At 45.7% G+C, this 22,094-nt stretch overlaps 1 protein-coding gene across 1 annotated transcript in view; it reads right to left on the bottom strand.

Moving 5' to 3' along the window:
* Window positions 1–22,094, bottom strand: part of frmpd3 (FERM and PDZ domain containing 3) — a 252,699-nt gene that overhangs the window by 115,796 nt on the left and 114,809 nt on the right. Inside the window, exons 7-9 of the mRNA XM_070882527.1 lie at window positions 19,311–19,442; window positions 14,579–14,698; window positions 6,766–6,902 (exon numbers count right to left, since the gene is read on the bottom strand). Coding sequence (XP_070738628.1) covers window positions 6,766–6,902; window positions 14,579–14,698; window positions 19,311–19,442 — 389 coding nt within the window. The remainder of the gene's footprint in view (window positions 1–6,765; window positions 6,903–14,578; window positions 14,699–19,310; window positions 19,443–22,094) is intronic.

The following is a 22,094-nucleotide window of genomic DNA, read 5'->3' as shown; positions in this document are numbered from 1 at the left end:
TTAACAAATCCGTGCTGACTGTCCTTGATTAATCCGTGTCTTTCTAAGTGAAGATTTATCCTGTCTTTCAGGATTTTTTCCAGAAATGTTCCCACAACTGAGGTTAGGCTGACAGGCCTGTAATTACTCGGTCTATCCCTTTCTCCTTTCTTAAACAAAGATACCACATTAGCAGCCCTCCTTTGGCACCACACCTGAAGCTAGAGAGGATTGGAAAATGATCGTCATTTCCTCTTTTGCTTCACTTAGCAGCCTGGGATACATTTCATCTGGGTCTGGGGATTTATCCACTTTCAAAGCTGTTAAACCCCTTCATCAGAAGATGCGCATTACAACAAGTCAGTGGACCACTGGGATGATCGTGAGCACGCAGGAAACTGAGGAACAGGTAACTATGATGTAGCTTAGCAGCTCAAGGGACAGATTGATAGGTGTAATGTTACTAACAGATTGATCAGACTCAGTAAAGACAGCCACGCACAGTGGGAACTATACATATTGGTGTCTTGTCATTATTTTCCAGTGTCGAACTCTGAGAAGTAGCCAGTAGTGTTAACTAATTGTTCTTGCCCACTACAAATTAATCCTGGACAAAACCATCGTCCTACAAAGGCAAGGAGAAGTGCAGAGGAACAAAGGGACCTGGGAGTGCATGTCCACAGATCCATGAAGGTAGCAGGCCAGGTAGATAAGGTGGTTAAGAAGGCATACGGAATACTTGCCTTTATTAGCCGAGGCATAGAATACAAGAGCAGGAGGTTATGCTTGAACTGTATAAAACACTAGTTATGCCATGAGGACAAGCAAGCCATGATCCTGATCCAACAGATCCACCACAGATCCAATCCACATCCAGACTGGAGTCAAGCAGGGCTGAATCATTGCGCCAATCCTCTTCTCGATCTTCCTCGCTGCAATGTTCCATCTCACACTCAACAAGCTCCCTGCTGGAGTGGAACTAAACTATAGAGCCAATGGGAACCTGTTCAACCTTTGTCACCTCCAGTCTAGATGCAAGATCGGCCCATCCTCTGTCACTGAACTACAGTACGCGGACGACGCTTGCGTCTGCGCACATTCAGAGGCTGAACTCCAAGCCATCGTCAACACCTTCACTGAAGCGTACGAAAGCTTGGGCCTTACACTAAACATCCATAAGACAAAGGTCCTCCAGCAACCTGATCCCAACACACATCACTGCCCCCCGGTCATTAAAATCCATGGCGTGGCCTTGGAAAATGTGGAACACTTTCCATACCTCGGGAGCCTATTATCAGCAAGGGCAGATATCGACGATGAGGTCCCACACTGCCTCCAATGCGCCAGCACAGCCTTCGGTCACCTGAGGAAGAGAGTGTTCGAGGATCAGGCCCTCAAATCTGGCACCAAGCTTATGGTCAAAAGGGCTGTAGTGATGCCCACCCTCCTGTATGGCTCAGAGACGTGACCATATATAACAGACACCTCAAATCGCTGGAGAAATACCACCAACGATGTCTCCGCAAGATCCTGCAAATCCCCTGGGAGGATAGTCGCACCAACGTCGGTGTTCTCGATCAGGCCAACATCTCCAGCATCGAAGCACTGACCACACTCGACCAGCTCCATTGGGCAGGCCACATTGTTCACATGCCCAGCACAAAACTCCCAAAGCAAGCGCTCTACTCGGAACTCCTACATGGCAAGCGAGCCCCAGGTGGGCAGAGGAAGCGTTTCAAGGACACTCTCAAAAGCTCCTTAATAAAGTGCAACATCTCCACCGACACCTGGGAATCCCTGGCCAAAGACCGCCCTAAGTGGAGGTAGAGTATCCGGGAGGGAGCTGAGCACCTCGAGTCTCACCACCGGGAATATGCAGAAAACAAGTGCAGGCAGCGGAAGGAGCGTGCGGCAAACCAGACTCCCCACCCACCCTTTCCTTCAACGACTGTCTGTCCCACCTGTGACAGAGACTGTAATTCCCCTATTGGTCTGTACAGTCACCTGAGAACTCACTTTTAGAGTGGAAGCAAGTCATCCTCGATTTTGAGGGACTGCCTATGATGATGAGAGTCTGCCTATGATGATGAGAACACTGCATTCCGTTCTGGTCACCATATTACAGGAAAGATATAATTGCACAAGAGAGGATACAGAGGAGATTTACAAGGATGGGTGCTTCGGCTGGAGAATTTTAGCTATGAGGAAAGATTGGATAGGCTGGGTTTGTTTTCTTTCAACAGAGGAGGCTGAGGGGAGACCTTATTGAGGTGTCCAAAATTATGAGGGGCCTAGATAGAGTGTAGAGGAAGGACCTATTTCCCTTCGCAAAGGGATCAACAACCAGGGAGCATAGATTTAAAGTAATTGGTAGGAGGTTTAGAGAGATTTGATGGGAAATGCTTTCACCCAGAGGGTGGTGGGGTTCAGCCACGATATGTGAGTATTCTTCACCGCAGTCAAGGCCACCTACGGTCCAAACTCCCAAGGCCCCACCCTACTCCTGGCAAAGAACAGGGAAACACTCATCAAGCACACCGAGGCTGTCAGGGCACGATGGAAGGAGCAGTTTGAAGATCTCCTCAATCGAGACTCTGCCTTTGACTCGAGTGTTCTCAACTCCGTCCCACAGCATGCAACCCGCCATCACCTCAGTGAAACTCCAATGCTGCAAGAGGTAGGCAAAGCCATAATACAGCTCAAGAATAACAAGGCTACGGGTGCGGATGGAATTCCTGCTGAGGCGCTAAAATATGGCGGAGAGCCGCTGTTGGCGCGGATACATGACCTCATCTTTCTCATTTGGAGGGAGGAGAACATGCCGGGTGATCTCAGAGATGCAGTGATCGCGTCCATTTTTAAAAAGGGGAACAAATCCGACTGTGGCAACTACAGGGGAATCTCCCTGCTGTCAACCACTGGGAAGGTTGTCGCTAGTGTTCTCCTCAACCATCTTCTCCCTTTGGTCGAGGAGCTCCTCCCGGAGTCACAGTGCGGATTTCATCCCCTACAGGGAACAACGGACATGATCTTTGCAGCATGACAACCTGACAACTGCAGAAAAAATGCAGGGAGCAGTGCCAGCCCGTATACATGGCCTTTTTCGATCTTACAAAGGCCTTTGACATTGTCGACCATGAGGGCTTTTGGAGCGTCCTCCTCCGTTTTGGGTGCCCCCAAATGTTTGCCAACAGCCTTCGCCTGCTCCACGACAACATGCAGGCCGTGATCCTTACCAGCGGATCCATTACAGACCCATTCCATGTCCGAACCGGGGTCAAACAGGGCTTCATCATTGCTCCAACCCTCTTCTCAATCTTCCTCGCTGGCATGCTCCACCTCACTGTCAACAAGCTCCCCGCTGGACTGGAACTAAACTACAGAACCAGTGGGAAGCTGTTTAACCTACGCTGTCTCCAGGCCAGGTCCAAGATCACCCAAACCTCTGTCGTTGAGCTGCAGTATGCGGACGACGCCTGCGTCTGCGCAAATTCGGAGACTGAACTCCAGGGATGTAGTCAATGTATTCACCGAGGCATATGAAAGCATGGGCCTTACGCTTAACATCCGTAAGACAAAAGTCCTCCACCAGCCTGTCCCCGCCGCACTGCACTGCCCCCCAGTCATCAAGATTCACGGTGCGGCCCTCGGCAACGTGGACCACTTCCCATACCTCGGGAGCCTCCTGTCAACAAAGGCAGACATTGATGCGGAGATTCAACATCGCCTCCAGTGCGCCAGTGCAGCCTTCGGCCGTCTGAGGAAAAGAGTGTTTGAAGAGAAGGTCCTCAAATCTACCACCAAACTTATGGTCTACAGTGCTGTAGTAATACCCACCCTCCTGTATGGATCAGAGGCATGGATGACTTACAGAAGACACATCAAGTCACTGGAGGTATATCAGCGATGTCTCCGCAAGATTCTGCAAATCCCCTGGGAGGACAGGCGCACCAACATCAGTGTCCTTGCCCAGGCTAACATCACCAGCATTGAAGCACTAACCACACTCGATCAGCTTCGCTGGGTCCGCATGCCAGACATGAGACTCCCTAAGCAACTGTTCTATGCGGAGCTCCTTCATGGCAAATGAGCCAAAGGTGGGCAGCGGAAACGTTACAAGGACACCCTCAAAGCCTCCTTGATGAAGTGCGACATCACCACTGACACCTGGGAGTCCCTGGCCGAAGACCGCCCTCGGTGGAGAAAGTGCATCCGAGAGGGCGTTGAGCTCTTCGAATCTCAACGCCGCGAGCGTGAAGAGATCAGTCGCAGGCAGCGGAAGGAGTGTGTGGTAAATCAGTCCCCCCCTTCCCCCAATGAATATCTGTCCCACCTGTGACAGGGTCAGTGGCTCTCGTGTTGGACTGTTCAGCCACCAAAAAACTCACTTTAGGAGTGGAAGCAAGTCTTCCTCGATTCTGAGGAACTGCCTATGGTGATGATGATGATGGGGTCTGGAACTCACTGCCTGAAAGGGTGGTAGAGGCAGAAGCCCTCACCACATTTAAAAAGTACTTGGATGTGCACCTGAAGTGCCGTAACCTACAAGGCTACGGATCAAGAGCTGGAAAGTGGGATTCGGTTGGATAGCTGTTTGTCAGCCGGCACGGACACGATGGGCTGAAATGGCCTCCTTCCGTACTGTAAATTTCTATGATTGTATGAAACCTGGAACTTGCGATCTATCAAAAATCCTCTTGACATATCCACTGCATTCGAAGGAAAAGGGCCTCCGCGGGTGGAGAGTTGGGCCATTTGCCCACCTCCTGCCTAGCGAATGTCCTTCAAATTCTTATGCCTGGTAAATGCAGGTGTAAGGCCTGCTTTTACCAGAGTAAGAGTTTAAAAAAAAATAGAAAAATAAAATGTTATCACGAATTTATATATTAAAAACCCTGTCCATTAAGGTAAGTTTGTTTTTAACCCTGTTAAAACATATTTCAAATGTTTTCAAAAAGAAAACTTTTTGCATAAAATATTTAATTAAATTGCATTTTAATTAATTTTAAATATGTAATGTGTTTTTAACATGTATTAATGTGTTTGTGTGTTTTTGGGGTATTCCCATTCATACATATGGCAGCTCTGTAGAAACGGAACTTCCCAAAAGTATCTAGACGAACCATTTTCTAACTTCTGCCATTACCATTTCAATTCGGCCCATCATCCTTTTTGTTTCTCTAATCTCTCCTCCCTTCCACCCTATCACAGACCTTCTCTTTTGTTCTTTCCTCCCCTCCCCCTTTCAGTGCTCCTTAAGAATCTTTTCTTTTCAAACATTCGCCAGTTCTGACGAAAGGTCATCGACCTGAAACTAACTCTGTTTTTCCTCTCCACAGATGCTGCCTGACCCGCTGAGATTTCCAGCATTTTCTGTTTTTATTCCCAAAAGTATGAATGGGAATACCTCCAGTTTGATAGGCTGGGCCGGCTTACGTGATCCCAGTGACATATATGAACCACTTAACGCCCTGGGATAGGTGGGGCTCATACGAGTACCTCATACATTTTGGTCTCCTTATTTAAGGAGGGATATATTTGCATTGGAGGCAGTTCAGAGAATGTTCACTCGGTTGATTCCTGAGATGAAAGGGTTGTCTTATGAGGAAAGGTTGAGCGTGTTGGGCTTGTACTCACTGGAGTTTAGAAGAATGAGTGGTGATCTTATTATTGAAACATATAAGATTCTAAGGGGGCTTGACAGGGTAGATGCTGAGAGGATGTTTCCCCTCGTGGAGCAATCTAGAACTAGGGGGCATAGTTTCAGAATAAGAGGTAGCCCATTTAAGACGGAGATAAGGAGCAATTTCTTTTCTCAGGGCCATGAATCTTTGAAATTCTCTACCCCAGAGAGCTGTGGAGGCTGAGGCATTGAATAAACTCAAGGCGGAGATAGACAGATTTTTGAACTACAGGGAGTCAAGGGTTATGGGGAACAGGCAGGAAAGTGGAGTTCAGGCTAAGATTAGATCAGCCATGATTTTATTGAATGGCGGAGCAGACTTGAGGGGCCAAATGGTCTAATCGTGCGCCAATTCTTATACAAGGTCAAGATCTTCTTATAAAGTACTTCTTATAAAGTACAAGATCTCAACTAACCTTCTCATTTCTTTGTCCATGGCTGCTTAGGACTGGTTGCCTTGACCAGAAATTCTGTGGATCAATTTTTTTTCAGCTACACACTATCTCTCCTCATTTCTTTCTAACACAGAAGCTGCTGGTTCCCTCATATGCTTTCTTTTAGGCTACACATTACCTTGCCTATTTTCCCTGAAACTGTGGTCTTTCACTCAGGCTCCACTTCCTCACCCGATTTCCTTCAGGTTGTAGGGACACCTTTAATCAGGTACCCTCAGACTGTGCTCTCCCTCATCTGGCTTCTCTTGGGTTCTGGGGATTCCTTCGCCCAGATATAGTCTGACTGGTGAGGTCCTTTGCTTGGTTTCTCTTGGAAAAGCAAGATCACTCTGATTATGAGCATATTACTCCAATATCTTCCAGTTACAATCTTTGTAACTTTGAGAAGAAGGGCATACATATATCAGGATTTAATTAGTCTTTTATGCCTTTATTCCTGCCGAATATTCTGTTTCCTGGTAATTCTAGAAGATTTTAGCGTAAAATATTAGACAGCTTCACTATGATAAAAGCAGAAACGATGAAAAAAATCAAACTTTGCAGAATAAACGTGGCCTAAAGGATCTGTCTCCTCCGAATCCTCAGTTGCTTCATGCTCAATGAATTATGTTCAAGTAATTGCATCTTACTGTCAAGCAGATCACTTACTCAACATTCCTGAGGGTGATTTTCTGATTGGTCCTTGCATTGGAGACTGTGATGTAGATGTGCAGCGCAGTCAATTGCAGCATTATATTATCCGCTAGATCACCACTGAATCGTTCTTTCATCACGTCGCTGCAGCTCTACAGAAGGAAAGCAACGACTTTTGAAGTTATCCAGTAAATATTAGGACCAGAGAAGAGCTCTGTGGAGCCATACATTTTTTATGCTTCCAATTTTCTGGTCTCCCCGGATGAAGACGTTGATTCTTGCTGGATATGGTTGCCTTCTGGTACCTTTCTCAATTAGCATTTTTCATATGTGAACCCAGACAGTGAGTGTTACCTGTCTGCTTAACCAAAGGGAGGGGTGGGGGGAAGGGTACCTAAATCCTATCCTCACTGGACACACACACACACACACACACACATGTATTTCCTAGCAGGATAGCAAATAGGAGCAGGAACATTAGCTAATTTTCCAATCACTAGCCTGGAGCCACTGAGATGAACCGTTGCCAACTATACCACTGTCCAATTTGATGTTGCCTAACTCACCACAGAACTTGGGACCTTCCTGGCTTGCAAGGCCTAGTGCCATATCGGATGGTGCATTTTTCCACTCCACCATTGAAGAAAGATCATAATGATACCAATCATCTGATTTCATGTCTATTGTCAGGTTGATGTTCTCCTGTGTTAGTATATTTGGTGTTGTTGACACCAGATATATGTTATATAATCACATAGTTACTCTGCTTTCCTTAATTGCTCAGTGACCCTCTCCCAATCAGTACTGACGCCCCTTTCCTGGTTCCCCCCCACCCCCTCCTGGGCTCCTTTAATGATCTACATAAGGGCTGCTTGCTGACGATGATGTGGCCTGATCTTTGAGTCCACCTCTCCAGCAAGCTGTCTGGGGATACCAATTAATTGTCCGTAGCTCGCCGGTTTGATGACAATGAAGCCTCACACCCAATATTATGTGCACCATGGATCTATCCATCAGGCACAGAGATTATCCCTTGTGCGTCAGTTTCTGGAATGCTTGAATTTCTAGGTCCCATTATCTAGGTTCACACATGAAGACTGTCACTTGTTGGAATGCCAATAGGATGGCAGTATCTATGGAACTGTATCTCAGGATGAATCTACCATATGGAGAGAAAGGTCTTGGGGCGGGGGGGGGGGGTGGTGGGGTGAGGTGCTGCAGATCATGAATGAATGACTTTGAGTCTGAAAATCTTTGTAGATAGGAAATAATCAATTACTATTTCAACAGAGTAAATTGGGAAGTTTTATGTTCTAGCTTTGCATGGAGAGACAGCAGCAAGCTAACTGTTTATGTATAACTACAAATGCCAACATTATCTGAAAAATGTTAGTTAAATAAATTTTAGTCCTATTTATTTGTGTTAATGTGTCCATTAAAATAGCAAACAACTCAAAATCAAACTTGCTACATATTCATGCGCTAATATCACACAGCATAATTTCAGGAGTATTTCAAGAGAGATGTGCCTAAAAAAGGACAAATAATTTAATTTTCATCAGAGACATCTATTATATCACTCAAAGGTATTAATTAATTGGTAGTAATCTCAAGAATTAAAAATGGTATACTGCAAATGTAGACGGATCTCCTGGAAATATTGTACGAGGTTGATTGTTCAGACCTGGAAGAGATGCATCATTTTATGGACAGTGCTACATCTATGTAGGCTGCGGAGGTAGTTACCACAATGTGGGAGCTGAGTGTGGCAGTAAATGCACTGATCATTCACAATTTTAGAGTATGCTACCAAGATATTTACGTATTCGGAGTGCAGGAGCCCTGTCCAATGGAACACGAACAGATAACTTGTAAATGCATCTCTTGTACAGTCTCGATATGACTATCTGCTTATAGCCACTGAAGTGTGATACATTAAAGTGAAAGCATACCTTCTCTTTGTAAAGCTGCCTCTGCAGCACCTTTGTTATCACATACAGTCAAGCTGTCACCTCAACAAGAGAGAGAGTAAGCACTTTGCCCTAATCAATATTTAAGCAAATAAATGTGACCTTACAGACCAGAAAGACACATAGGTTAACCATCTTGGTTTCACGCTGACTGTCACTGTTTTAACGGCCTGGTCAACTTGTCAGAATTTGCTGCCAAAAATAAGTGCAGACCAAGACCTCTCTCTTAACAATACTCCTTCTTAAATCCTGCTGCTAATGGATGTGATCCCAACCACTGCGTACTGTGGGTGGGAATTCCTGCAAGAACAGGAATTTCTACCTTCAGTATGCAATGGCTGGCACTACTCAAAGTAGTAGCAGTCTGATAGGAGGGAGAAAAAGAGGGGTGTGGTGGTATTATTAATAAAGGATTCTATCACAGCGCTAGAGTGTAAGGATGTTCCAGGGCACGAGTGACATGGTTTGAGTTAAGGCATAACAAGGGACTGCTATTTGGGACTGGCCTACCTACTTTGGTTTGCCAACCTTTTCTGTTTTAATTTTAGATATGATCTGCTGATGTTCAGCCTGGATTTTTCTTCAAACACCACCCACTTTCAGGCAGTGTAGAGGTGGTCTTACAAATAAAATGGAGCAGAGAGGCCCTCCACCAAAACTCTACCCCCAAAATCACCACCACCATTTCCCTCCTCTGACTCCACTGTGTCCCTGATCTGTTTGCTGGAAGTGTGCCCAGCTGTACTTAAAGGATGTGATAGTCCCCTTAAGATTTTCTTGCACTTACACCCACTTACACCAGGTAATTATTGTTACTATGAAGGCGGCGATGGTGCTGTATGGTAGGTGAGAAGAGATCAGGAGGGCAGTTCTGCAATGCTGTATTGGCTGGGACAACTTCCATTACTTTTTGAGAATTTACTGAAAGAGAGAGCCTTCTACCTCTTCTCAGTGAATGTATTCCCTCAAGTGTGAGGTGCCATTCATGTCACCCAAGAGGCTATAAAGGCCCCATCTCTAAGCTTCATCAACTTCATAACAGGAAGGGATTCATTCCCTGAATGTCCAGATAATGAATGATGCAAGCCACCTTATTGTGCATCTCATTACACACGACCCGTAGAGTAACCAAAATGCATTTATTCTCAGGCAATCCAGGTTATCTGCAGTGCTCAATTACAGCAACGTGACAGGGTGGGTGATAGGATATCTGGATACCTGATGCAACTTTTTCTTTAGAATCCAAGTATAGAGGCTGAAAAAATGTTCAATGGGTTCTTGGGCACGACCAGGATCATGTGGAGCAGACCACTGGGATGCTGAAGTCCCATTTTTAGTCCCTAGGCAGGTCAGAGGGAGTTCTGTAGTGTAGTACAGCAAGGGTTTCCAGAATTGTCGTGGCTTACTGCATCATCCATAATATTAGCCGTTTGAAAGCACAGAAGGTGGAACGAGAGAAGGTGCTGGAGACCAATCCACTGCTCATGACAAATAATGCCATGAACAGAGGTGGGCCTGGATATCTCGCTGCCAGCACCACATGCCATTTCATGACACATCATCAGCCGGTTTCCTTAAAGGTACCATGGCCAACTTTATTTTGACATTAGTGGTGTCAGTGTTCGACAGCTTTGAGATGCTTCAAACACTGACCATCACTGCACAGAGGCAGAGGGCTGCACATAGCTTCTCCCATGACTCCCTCCATAGAAACATAGAAACTAGGTGCAGGAGTAGGCCATTCGGCCCTTCGGGCCTGCACCACCATTCAATGAGTCCATGGCTGAACATGCAATTTCAGTACCCCATTCCTGCTTTTTCACCATACCCCTTGATCCCCCTAGTAGTAAGGACTACATCTAACTCCTTTTTGAATATATTTAGTGAATTGGCCTCAACAACTTTCTGTGGTAGAGAATTCCACAGGTTCACCACTCTCTGGGTGAAGACATTTCTCCTCATCTCGGTCCTAAATGGCTTACCCCTTATCCTTAGACTGTGACCCCTGGTTCTGGACTTTCCCAACATTGGGAACATTCTTCCTGCATCTAACCTGTCTAAACCTGTCAGAATTTTAAACGTTTCTATGAGATCCCCTCTCATTCTTCTGAACTCCAGTGAATACAAGCCCAGTTGATCCAGTCTTTCTTTATATGTCAGTCCCGCCATCCCGGGAATCAGTCTGGTGAACCTTCGTTGCACTCCCTCAATAGCAAGAATGTCCTTCCTCAAGTTAGGAGACCAAAACTGTACACAATACTCCAGGTGTGGCCTCACCAAGGCCCTGTACAACTGTACTAACACCTCCCTGTCCCTGTACTCAAATCCCCTCACTATGAGGGCCAACATGCCATTTGCCTTCTTAACCGCCTGCTGTACCTGCATGCCAACCTTCAATGACTGATGTACCATGACACCCAGGTCTCTTTGCACCTCCCCTTTTCCTAATCTGTCACCATTCAGATAATAGTCTGTCTCTCTGTTTTTACAACCAAAGTGGATAAACTCACATTTATCCACATTATACTTCATCTGCCATGCATTTTCCCACTCACCTAACCTATCCAAGTCACTCTGCAGCCTCATAGCATCCTCCTTGCAGCTCACACTGCCACCCAACTTAGTGTCATCTGCAAATTTGGAGATACTACAGTTAATCCCCTCGTCTAAATCATTAATGTACAGTGTGCTTATGGTTATGGAAGGAGTCACAGAATGCAGGGGGCTTCTCTACCCTTCCCATGCAAAAGACACCTCCCCAGGAGACCAACACAGCCTGGTTGCACCATTGCAGAGGAGGGCACAAGCAGGGAAGTCGTCAGGAGGACCTGGATGCAGTAGTACAAACCTTTCAATGATTTCATTAGATCAGGTAACGTTAGCACAAAGCCACACTCACCTTCATCCTGCTGTGCCTCCCATCACATCCCCATCGCTCTGTCTTCCCTAGACTACCCCTGCACATTCAACTTACCTTGCACCTCCACCCATCCACTCGCTCTATCTACATTATCACAGCCACCCCACACACTCATCCTCGTCCTCGTGCAATCATACCAACTAACAACACACAAGGGTGTTTTATCCAATTTTCATGCAAAGTTTCTGTTAATGTGGTGCCAAAAACTGAAAGCTTTTTTTTCAACACTTTGCGTTCTTGGATGGATTTGTGTGCACTTTTGGAAGTGGCTAAGTGAGTGAATGGTGAAGCACAACGTTACCCCTTGCAATGGCGATGGGTGTGAAAGGAATGGCTTGGACATTGTCGGGATGCATCATGGTGTTGGTGTGGGATGGTTAAAACCTGGTGCATCATGTGGCAGCCAAAGTGTACAGTGTCAAGTGAAGTAAATCTGGTCATGGTGAGGCCATCCCTGGCCTCCCGGGCATCAATGTAGTCGGGTGTTGATGCCCGGTGTCCTGTACAGCATCAGTTGATTGAGGAGAAGATTGGTGTTGTTGTTGGTGCACCTGGTGTGCCTGGTGCTGCTGGTGTTGGGGCTGATCGTGGTCAGATTCTGAGGACCAAGGTGAGACAGCATAAAGAGGACTCATGTTGATGGAATAGATGGCAGGTGAAGTAGAGATGACAGAAGCATTCTGTCAATGGTGAGAGAGTTCTTCCAATCAAGTGATACTAGATGGAGAGTGGAAAGTGGAAAGCCTGCAGAATCTGTGCTGGAAATGGACTGAGAAACAGCTTGTGGCTGAGGAATGTGATGATCTGTCAGGTGGGAATTTTACTGTACATTTGAAGCTGTCAAGTAATCAGCTGGAGCAATAGCCGCTGAACTCCCGCCTCAGGTTGACAGCTGTGGACCCCAAACAGTGTAGTTCCTGTGGCCATGAAGTTAAAGTGAAAAGGTAAGTTAAAAAAGCATGTTAATGATCTGTCAACTAGATGTTAATGAGATTAATTCGGTCCCCCGCCGCTGCCTGTCGGGTCTGCTCAGCGCTGACAGACCCGACATTGGAAAAGGAAGTGGCAGCGGATGGGTTGGCAGCAGGGTCCTGAGCATCAAAACCCAAAATCCAGCCCAAAGAGCCTCCAAAGGGATATAGACAGGTTAAGTGAGTGGGCAATAAGTTGGCAGATGGAGTATAATGTGGGGAAATGTGATGTTAGTCACTTTGATAGGAACAACAGAAAGACAGAATATGTTTTAACTGGTGAGAAACTATTAAATGTTGGTGTTTAGAGAGATTTAGGTGTTCTTGTACAGGAATCACGGAGAGTTAGCCTGCAGGTACCGCAAGCAATTCGGAAAGCAAATGGCATGTTGTCCTTTATTGCAAGGGGGTTGGAGTACCTGTACAAGAGAAAGGAAGTATTGCTACGATTGTACAGAGCTTTGGTGAGACCCGACCTGGAGTACTGTACACAGTTTTGGTCTCCTTATTGCAGGACGTATCTACTTGCCTTAGAGGCAGAGCAACAAAGGTTCATTAGATTGTTTCCTGGGATGAGAGGGTTGTCCTATGAGGAGAGATTGAGCAGATTGGGTCTATACTCTCTGGGGTTTAGAAGAATGTGAGGTGATCTCATTGAAACATATAAGATTTCTGAGGGGGATTGACAGGGTAGCTGCTGAGTGGTTGTTTCTCCCTGGGCTGGAGAGTCTAGAACTAGGGGGCATAGTCTCAGGATAAAGGGTCAGCCATTTGAGACTGAGATGAGAAGGAATTTCTTCACTCAGAGGCTTGTGAATCTTTGGAATTCTCTACCCCAAAGGGCTGTGGATACTGAATTGCTGAGTATATTCAAGGCTGAGAGAGATAGATTTTTGAACTGTAGGGGAATCAAGGGAGATGGAGATTGGGCGGGAAAGTGGAATGGAGGTGAAAGACCAGCCTTGATCTTTATTGAATGGCGGAGCTGTATAGCCTACTGCTGCTCCTAATTCTTATGTTCTTTTGAAATTATAATTCTTATCATTAAATATGCGCGGACCTTAAATGGCTCCGAGACATGTTCTTTGCAGCCTGCTCTAACTTTCTGTGACGAGTTTGTATCTACTGCGCAAATACAGAAGCTACATGCTATTCAATGCATTTCAATGGTAAGCCAGACAGCGAGATGCCGTTTTTATGAAGCTAACGGCATTTCGGACGGAAACTTTTGGATTTCCACTTTTAACCACACATCTGCCCTTGCCTGAAGTTGCTGTACCATTTGTGCATAAATAACAGCGAGAGCCATTAGCCGCGACAGCAAATCATGGCCCATAACCTTTGCCGATGATTGTCTTATGATAACTAAAATCTCCCATTGTTATAGTCCTGTTGTTCTTATATATCTCGCTGAATTCTTTACGAATGTTCCCCTCTCTCTGATCTCCATTTGGTGACCTGTAAGGCAACTGTAAGAATTGCATCATTTCCCTTCCTATTCCTTAGTTTTATCCATATGAGTCTGTCTTGGTGCAACAACATTTGAGATTACATTCCTTAGATTTCTTACATTCTAGTGCTGTGATAGAACTCTTTATTAATACTGCTTCATCACCCCCTTTTTTCCTGTTTATCATTCTTTCTGATCTGTTTTTTACTACTTTCCTATTTTTCCTTTCCTACGCCTGTGGAATGATGTAAAATTAGATTTTCAGGAATATTGTCTTATTTAACTTTGAGAACAGGTGGAAACTGTAGAAACCATTCTTCAGGAGATTAAATGGGCCGGGTAGAATCTATAATAGATATGGTTTGTAGAAAGTCTAAACTTGATTATCCACATGGATTTTTCTCAACCCAAGCTTTATGTACTTCTGCTCTCAATGCATGCTCTGTGGTCTTCAGTTCAGCTCATACCTCCCCCCCGCAAAATCTCTGCACACGTACCACTACCCGACTGAGCTCACCTGAGCATACAGGTAGTCAAATGCCACAGGGTCTCTTCTCAGAAGGTCCACTGGGTCCTTTGGAAAGAAGGTAATTCTGAGGATGCATTTCATGGTATTAAAGTGACTACGCTGCACAACCTAGAGTAAAGGAGATTCAAAACAAAAACTGAATGCAGGATAAGCACATTTGAATCTTATTAAAAATGTTAAAGCCAATTCACACTGTATAATGAAAGGGAAGTTTGCCAATTCATAAAATGGCAAATTAAAACAATTACTTATAAATACATCAAACTTTAAAAGTGCATTTTACATGAGACAACATCAGTTTGCAGGTGTGTAATGACATTCATGTTAAATTTTGGCTGAAAATTAGAATAAATATTTGGAGACTATTCAATGATTCAATGGGTTACATACTGCTCTTTCAACACTGCCACAATAGCTCCAAACCATCTCTTGTTAAACTTCTCCTCACTGCCAGCTGTAATAGACTTACATGAAATAGGTACAACTAGTTTCAACTGAACAGAAACAGAAAACTGCTCATAATTCAGCATAAATTGGTACGAAGTTGGCAGTAATTTCAGAATTATACTCAAAAAGGCCACTAAGGCGGCTAGTGTAAGAAAGTGAAAAGTCATAGAGGTGCAAAATGGGAATACTTTTCTGATGGGTTACGGCACGTTGTTAGGGCAGAGTAGAGTAGCTTTATTCTGCACATAACCGTGATCTGAGATTGTCTGATGGAGCAGTGCAGAAGAAAGAAAGAATTGCATTTATATAGCGCTTTTCACAACCACCGGACTTCTCAAAGCATTTTACAGCCAACGAAGTACTTTTTGAAGTGTAGTCACTGTTGTAATGTAGGAAACACGGCAGAAGATTTGCAATCAACAATCTTCCACAAATAGTTTGTGATACTGACCAGATAATCTGTTTTTGTTATGTTGATTGAAGGATAAATATTGGCCAGGACAGCGGGGATAACTCCCCTGCTCTTCTTCGAAATAGTGTCATGGGATCTTTTACGTCCAACTGAGAGGGTAGTCAGAGCCTAGCTTTACTCTGCATCTAACTCATGTTATGCCTGAGCTGGGAGTGCTTGATACCGACACTGGAGACGGAATGGCGGGGGGGGGGGGGGCTCCGGACGGTGGACACCTGTCTGGTAAACTGACAGAGCAGATCTCCCATCCGTTATAATGCCCAGACAATTTTCATTCTATTGATTTTAATGGAATGAAAATGAGGCGGTTCCACAGAGGGTGGACAATCCGCTTTGCCAAGGTGGCAACGTTGAAATTACCCCCAAGATGTAACTGACAGCTTTCACTTCGATGTCCATTGACGAGCATATAAAACCACAAATCAGCTATTCCAAACATAAAAAAGCTACTTATAGTTTTGAGCACAAATTCTATCTATGGAAAATCATACAGCACAGTTATTGAGCACAAGAAGGTCACAGTGGTATCACCTTAGCCAGAGTGAACTGCAATAAAAACACATAATGGCTCCTACCTGGTAGTGTAGGTCTTAATGGGTAGGTTTCGGTACAACACAATGGCACATGTTTCAGGACATTTAGTAGAAGGTTTTGCTCATGACTGATAAAGATGTATTTTATTTTGAAAAGCATCGAAAAGTATAAAATTAATGCAACTTGGAGTACCAGTGTCACGAACACGAGGGCAGGAGTTTGTACTCGTGATTCTCCCATGTGACTCAGTTCCCAATCTGAGCTGTGCTGTCATGGCAAGGCATTGAGTGGAGAACATGACCTTCTCCACAAAAAGGATTAAACACTGAACATACAGTCATCACTGGCCCTCTATTATACTTCTCAGCACCCGACTCAGAAAGTGCCATTGGTCACCAGCCTGGTCAGGTGCTTGGTGCTTGGTGCTTGGCCTGAGATGACTAGGGAGAAGATAAAAAGGGGAGAAGAAATAAAACTGAAAAGTAAGGTCTGTTTTCTTCTAAAAAAAATTGGGTCGATGCAACCTTTAAAAAATATGGCTGCAATGCTTCAGGGGGTAAATACACATATATTATGGTACCGAGCCACATAAACTAAGAATTCAAAAGGGAAATTACTGCATTGGTGACTATACAGAGAAGAGCAACAAGAATGCTCAATGTGTAAAAGGGATGAACTATGAAGCAAAATGTGAGCAGCCCTCTGCAAGATCTATTATATATTAAATCCGGCACATTGAGTATGTGTTGTATTGAAAATTCTGCAATGGGAAAGTCCATCATAAAATTGTCCACACTTACCTGCAGTACCATCTACTTACCCCTTCTCCCCGGCTTTTAACCCTGCTCTGCCCTCCCTCTCCGCACTCTAACTGTACTCTACTGCAAGCCCCATCTTGCTCTACCTATCTCCTCCTACACTTGAACCATGCTGCAATGTTCCCATTGTACTCACTGAACTCTAATCCTTCTCTATCCCCCTGCCTCTAACATTTCTCTACTTTCCTCCTATCTCCCCCCCACCGCCCCCACCCCGCCATGGCCCATGGCCTTGCTTCCTCATCCACCTTCTTCCACAGGCCTCTTCTGGTATTCACCATCAAAGTTCTCACCTGGTCCTGGTGCAATTATCTTCTGTTTCTAACCTCTATGTGTATTAATATGGGAGATCAACTGGTATTAAATAGCCTAGACCAGGTGGCCCCAGAATATTACTTCAGGGTTAATCAGCCCAGTGGAACATAAGAACATAAGCTTAATACTAGCAAAGATTATATTGAAAACTGAGGATGGAAGCAAATTCTTTACTCAGAAGGTAAATGAATTTGAGGGCTGGTTTAACTCCTGCCGAGTGTCATGTGGGTGGGGCCCTCCTGCAGTGTGAGGTCTGGCAGATAACTTTAGAATATGGCGGGAAGCAATAGCTGGCCAGTGGGTGGGAGTGGGATTTCAGTGCAACAGGCTCCCACTGAGGATCCAAAGGAATGGTCCATGGCACTCAGGTACGTGGTTGGAACTTGGAAGGAGGGTCATGAAGCCCTGGTGATCAGGTGAGGGAAAGCCTGGAGCATGAAAGGCTCCAGGTTTCATTCATAGAATCATGGAATCGTAGAAATTTACAGCATAGAAGGAGGCCCATTGTGTCTGTGCCAGCTGAAAAAGAGCTATCCAGCCTAATCTCACTTTCCAGTTCTTGATCCATAGTCCTGTAGGTTACGGCACTTTAAGTGCATATCCAAGTACTTTTTAAATGCGATGAGGGTTTCTGCCTCCACCACCCTTTCAGGCCGTGAGTTCCAGACCCCTACCACCCTTGGGGTGAAAAAAGTTCTCCTCAACTCCCTTCTACCAATTATTTTAAATCTATGCCCCTGGTTATTGACCTCTCTGCTAAGGAAAAGTAGGTCCTTCCTATCCACTCTATCCAGGCCCCTCATAATTTTATATACCTCAATTAGGTCTCCCCTCAGCCTCCTCTGTTCCAAAAATAATAACCCCAGCCGATCCAATTTTTCTTCATAGCTAAAATTATCCAGTCCTGGCAACATCCTCGTAAATCTCCTCTGTACCCTTTCTGGTCCAATCACATAATTCCTGTAATGTGGTGAGCAGAACTTTACGCAGTACTCTGGCTGTGGCCTAACCAGTGTTTTGCACAGTTCTAGCATAACCTCCCTGCTCTTATATGCTATGCCTCATTATGGGGTCCTGAGCAACATTCCTTTTCTTTTGGGCTCACAAAGAATCTAAAAAAAAAAATCACTTACCATTCTAGGCCTATTTTGGCCCTGGCTCCTCTTTGGCCTGGTGGGGAAGCCACAACGGATTCCCCTTGCAGGCCTCCAGTTGAAATTACAGTGACTGAAATCACTGAGGCCCAATCTGCATATTTATAGAAGGACCCTGCTGCCTTCCACTCTCCCTCGAGCCTGCTCAGAATAGCAGGTAAAGCTCGCAATCTGCAGGAAGCGAGTGGAATTGGTGCGGGTGGGTTGCTTAGTCCATGTTAACTGCTTACCCACCCAGGTTCCGCAGGGTTAAAATCAGCCCTTTGGAGTAATCTAGCTCTATATCTCAAATTTGACCTCTGGTTTCTCCTGCTACATCTTCCACTGTAAAAATAAAATTAAAAAAGTATATATTATTTTCAGTTTGTTCATCTTTATTTCAGGTTTGCCTTTTCTCCGAGTGAGAGCCCCAATCTTTGTTTTGTCTAATATTTAAAAAAAATTTAGAATCAAATGAGCTTATTCACTTCTTAGCTCTCGGTCTGTGAGAATTCTGCATTTTGATTGGCTGCTTAGACAGCGTGTTGATGTCACAGCAGCTCGCGTTAGGGATTCCCTATTAACTTGCATTGATTTTAATTGCACGTCGGAAAAGCAGAACTTCTTGCCACAGAGATTGCGGGATCTTTGTGGGAAGCATACTTCGGGGCCAGCCTTTGCTTTGCCACTGACTGCAAATTACGGGCCATTATCTAACACCCCTGCTAAAAGTGTGCAGGCATCAATCAGGTAAGGAGCGCATCAGATACGAATGCCATGCGACTCCCACTCAAATTGTCTGTTGATATTCATATCCAAGCTAATACATGAAGGAAACATCTTCGAGGATCAGAGGGCCACTCACACCTAGAGAATTATATTCTATCATATGTTACTACTGTATGGAGAAAAGAGATTGGCGGGAAATCAGGAGAAAAATTTAAAGAAAGAGCTGCTTAAACAGGAATGTCAGAATAGTGTTAATGGTAGGCTGTACCGACCTGTATCAGAGTCTCTGCCTCATGAAGCAGAAGGAGTTTCTTCTCTGGCCCTTCATTGCCCACCTCCAGTACCAGGGCAAAGTGTTCTATGCACCTGATAGACAGCCTGTCCTGCAGCGTGAGAATCACGTCCTACAAACACATAACACTGTATAAGTCAGAAGTTGAGAACTTCTATTACGGTATTCACAAGGGAAACATAGAAACATGGAAACATGGAAACATAGAAACATAGAAAATAGGTGCAGGGGTAGGCTATTCGGCCCTTCGAGCCTGCACCGCCATTCAAAAGATCATGGCTGATCATTCACCTCAGTACCCCTTTCCTCCTTTCTCTCCATACCCCTTGATCCCTTTAGCCGTAAGGGCCATATCTAACTCCCTCTTGAATATATCCAATGAACTGGCATCAACAACTCTCTGTGGCAGGGAATTCCATAGGTTAACAACTCTCTGAGTGAAGAAATTTCTCCTCATCTCGGTCCAAAATGGCTTACCCCTTAATCCTTAGACTGTGGCCTCTGGTTCTGGACTTCCCCAACATCAGCAACATTCTTCCTGCATCTAACCTGTCCAGTCCCGTCAGAATTTTATATGTTTCTATGAAATCACCTCTCATTCTTCTAAACTCCAGTGAATACAAGCCCAGTCGATCCAGTCTCTCCTCATATGTCAGTCCTGCCATCCCGGGAATCAGTCTGGTGAACCTTCGCTGCACTCCCTCAATAGCAAAAATGTCCTTCCTCAGATTAGGAGACCAAAACTGAACACAGTATTCCAAGTGAGGCCTCACCAAGGTCCTGTACAACTGCAGTAAGACCTCCCTGCTCCTATACTCGAATCCCCTCGCTATGAAGGCCAACATACCATTTGCCTTCTTCACCGCCTGCTGTACCTGCATGCCAACTTTCAATGACTGATGTACCATGACACCCAGGTCTCGTTGCACCTCCCCTTTTCCTAATCTGCCGCCATTCAGATAATATTCTGCCTTCGTGTTTTTGCCACAGTCAATATTATTAAATATTAAAATAGGGGTGTTAAGCTGTTGTAGAAAGATATAGGGGTAGAATTTCTGGATGAGGTTCTCTTGTTCGTCTGCTTTAATTTTGGCGGAAGAACTGTGGAAACCTTAGAGAAATCCCAGAATATTAACTCCATTGACTTACAGTTCCATAATTAATTGTATTATTTTTGTTACTTTAAGGAACTGTTAAAATTATTTAAACTACCAGCTTTGTGCAGCAGGTATGGACTACACTCGAAAGTAAGTTTGCTCGGTAACTCCCTCATCTCCCCTTGTCACCCATGAAAACTCATTCCTGCGAATTAGTACGAGAATGGTGCAAGTATTGTAGAAGGTCCTTGTTATGCAATAGTGTAAATGCTGAGACCTTGTATACCAGTGCACTGAACAAATTGTGTCACTGTCACCACATGCACTAGTGTTAACATAGGATCAATAGGGAGTTGAATCAGTGATCTTCTCAAATTTCACACTACATCAGATTCAGATATTTGCTGCCTTACTTAAGCACTTGCACTACAATGCAAGCTCCAAGAGCAATCTACTGCCACAGAAATAATTTGTTTAAAAAGACCACAGGCCACAAAAACAACCCAGCCCAAGTTCCTGACACCCCCAGCCCAAGTTTCTAATCCCCCCCCCTCCAGCCCAGGTTCTTGACCCCTCCCAGTCCAAGTGCTGCCCCCAGCCCAAGTTCCTAACCCCCCCAGCCCAAGTTCCTGACACCCCCAGCCCAAGTTTCTAACCACCCACCTCCAGCCCAGGTTCTTGACCCCTCCCAGCCCAAGTGCTGCCCCCAGCCCAAGTTCCTAACCCCCCCCAGCCCAAGTTCCTGACACCCCCAGCCCAAGTTTCTAACCCCCCTCTCCAGCCCAGGTTCTTGACCCCTCCCAGCCCAAGTTCTGCCCCCAGCCCAAGTTCCTAACCCCCCCCCAGCCCAAGTTCCTGACACCCCCAGCCCAAATTTCTAACCCCCCCCTCCAGCCCAGGTTCTTGACCCCTCCCAGCCCAAGTTCTGCCCCCAGCCCAAGTTCCTAACCCCCCCGCAGCCCAAGTTTCTAACCCCCCCCCAGCCCAGGTTCATGACCTCCCCCAGCCCAAGTTCCTGACCCCCCAGCCCAAGTTTCTAACCCCCCCAGCCCAAGTTCCTGACACCCCCAGCCCAAGTTTCTAACCCCGCCCCCCCCAGCCCAAGTTCTGCCCAAGTTCCTAACCCCTCCCAGCCCAAGTTGCTGCCCCCCCCCAGCGCAAGTTCCTAACCCCTCCCAGCCCAAGTTGCTGCCCCCCCCCCCCAGCGCAAGTTCCTAACCCCTCCCAGCCCAAGTTGCTGCCCCCCCCCCAGCGCAAGTTCCTAACCCGTCCTAGCCCAAGTTCTTGACATCCCCAGCCCAAGTTCCTGCCCTTACCCGCCCAGCGCACCATAGATGGGGCATTGTGTGGGGTCACGGATTGTTATCAGGTTTATTGAGTATGAAGTGAATAGTGACACTGTGGTGACTTCCGCATTTCATCCACTCCAATGATGTCCCTTGTCACACATGCACCGAGCGTTCTGAGAAATCGGGTATGGGTGTAAAGGGGGTGAGGTTGGAAGCACGTGATCCGTTTTTCCTGAGTTCCCTCTCTCCCCTCTGATCCCCTCTCCCACGTCCCCTCTCCCTCTCCCAGTATCTCTCTCCCCGCCCCACTCTCTCTCTTCCCCCTCCCCAATCTCTCTCTTTTCCCAGTCTGTCTCTCTCTCCCCCACTCTCTCTCTC

The sequence above is a fragment of the Pristiophorus japonicus genome, chromosome 6 (assembly GCF_044704955.1).
Source record: "Pristiophorus japonicus isolate sPriJap1 chromosome 6, sPriJap1.hap1, whole genome shotgun sequence".
Classification (NCBI taxonomy): domain Eukaryota; kingdom Metazoa; phylum Chordata; class Chondrichthyes; family Pristiophoridae; genus Pristiophorus; species Pristiophorus japonicus.
Note: the sequence above shows the minus strand (reverse complement) of the source record. Positions and strands in the feature narration are given on the sequence as shown.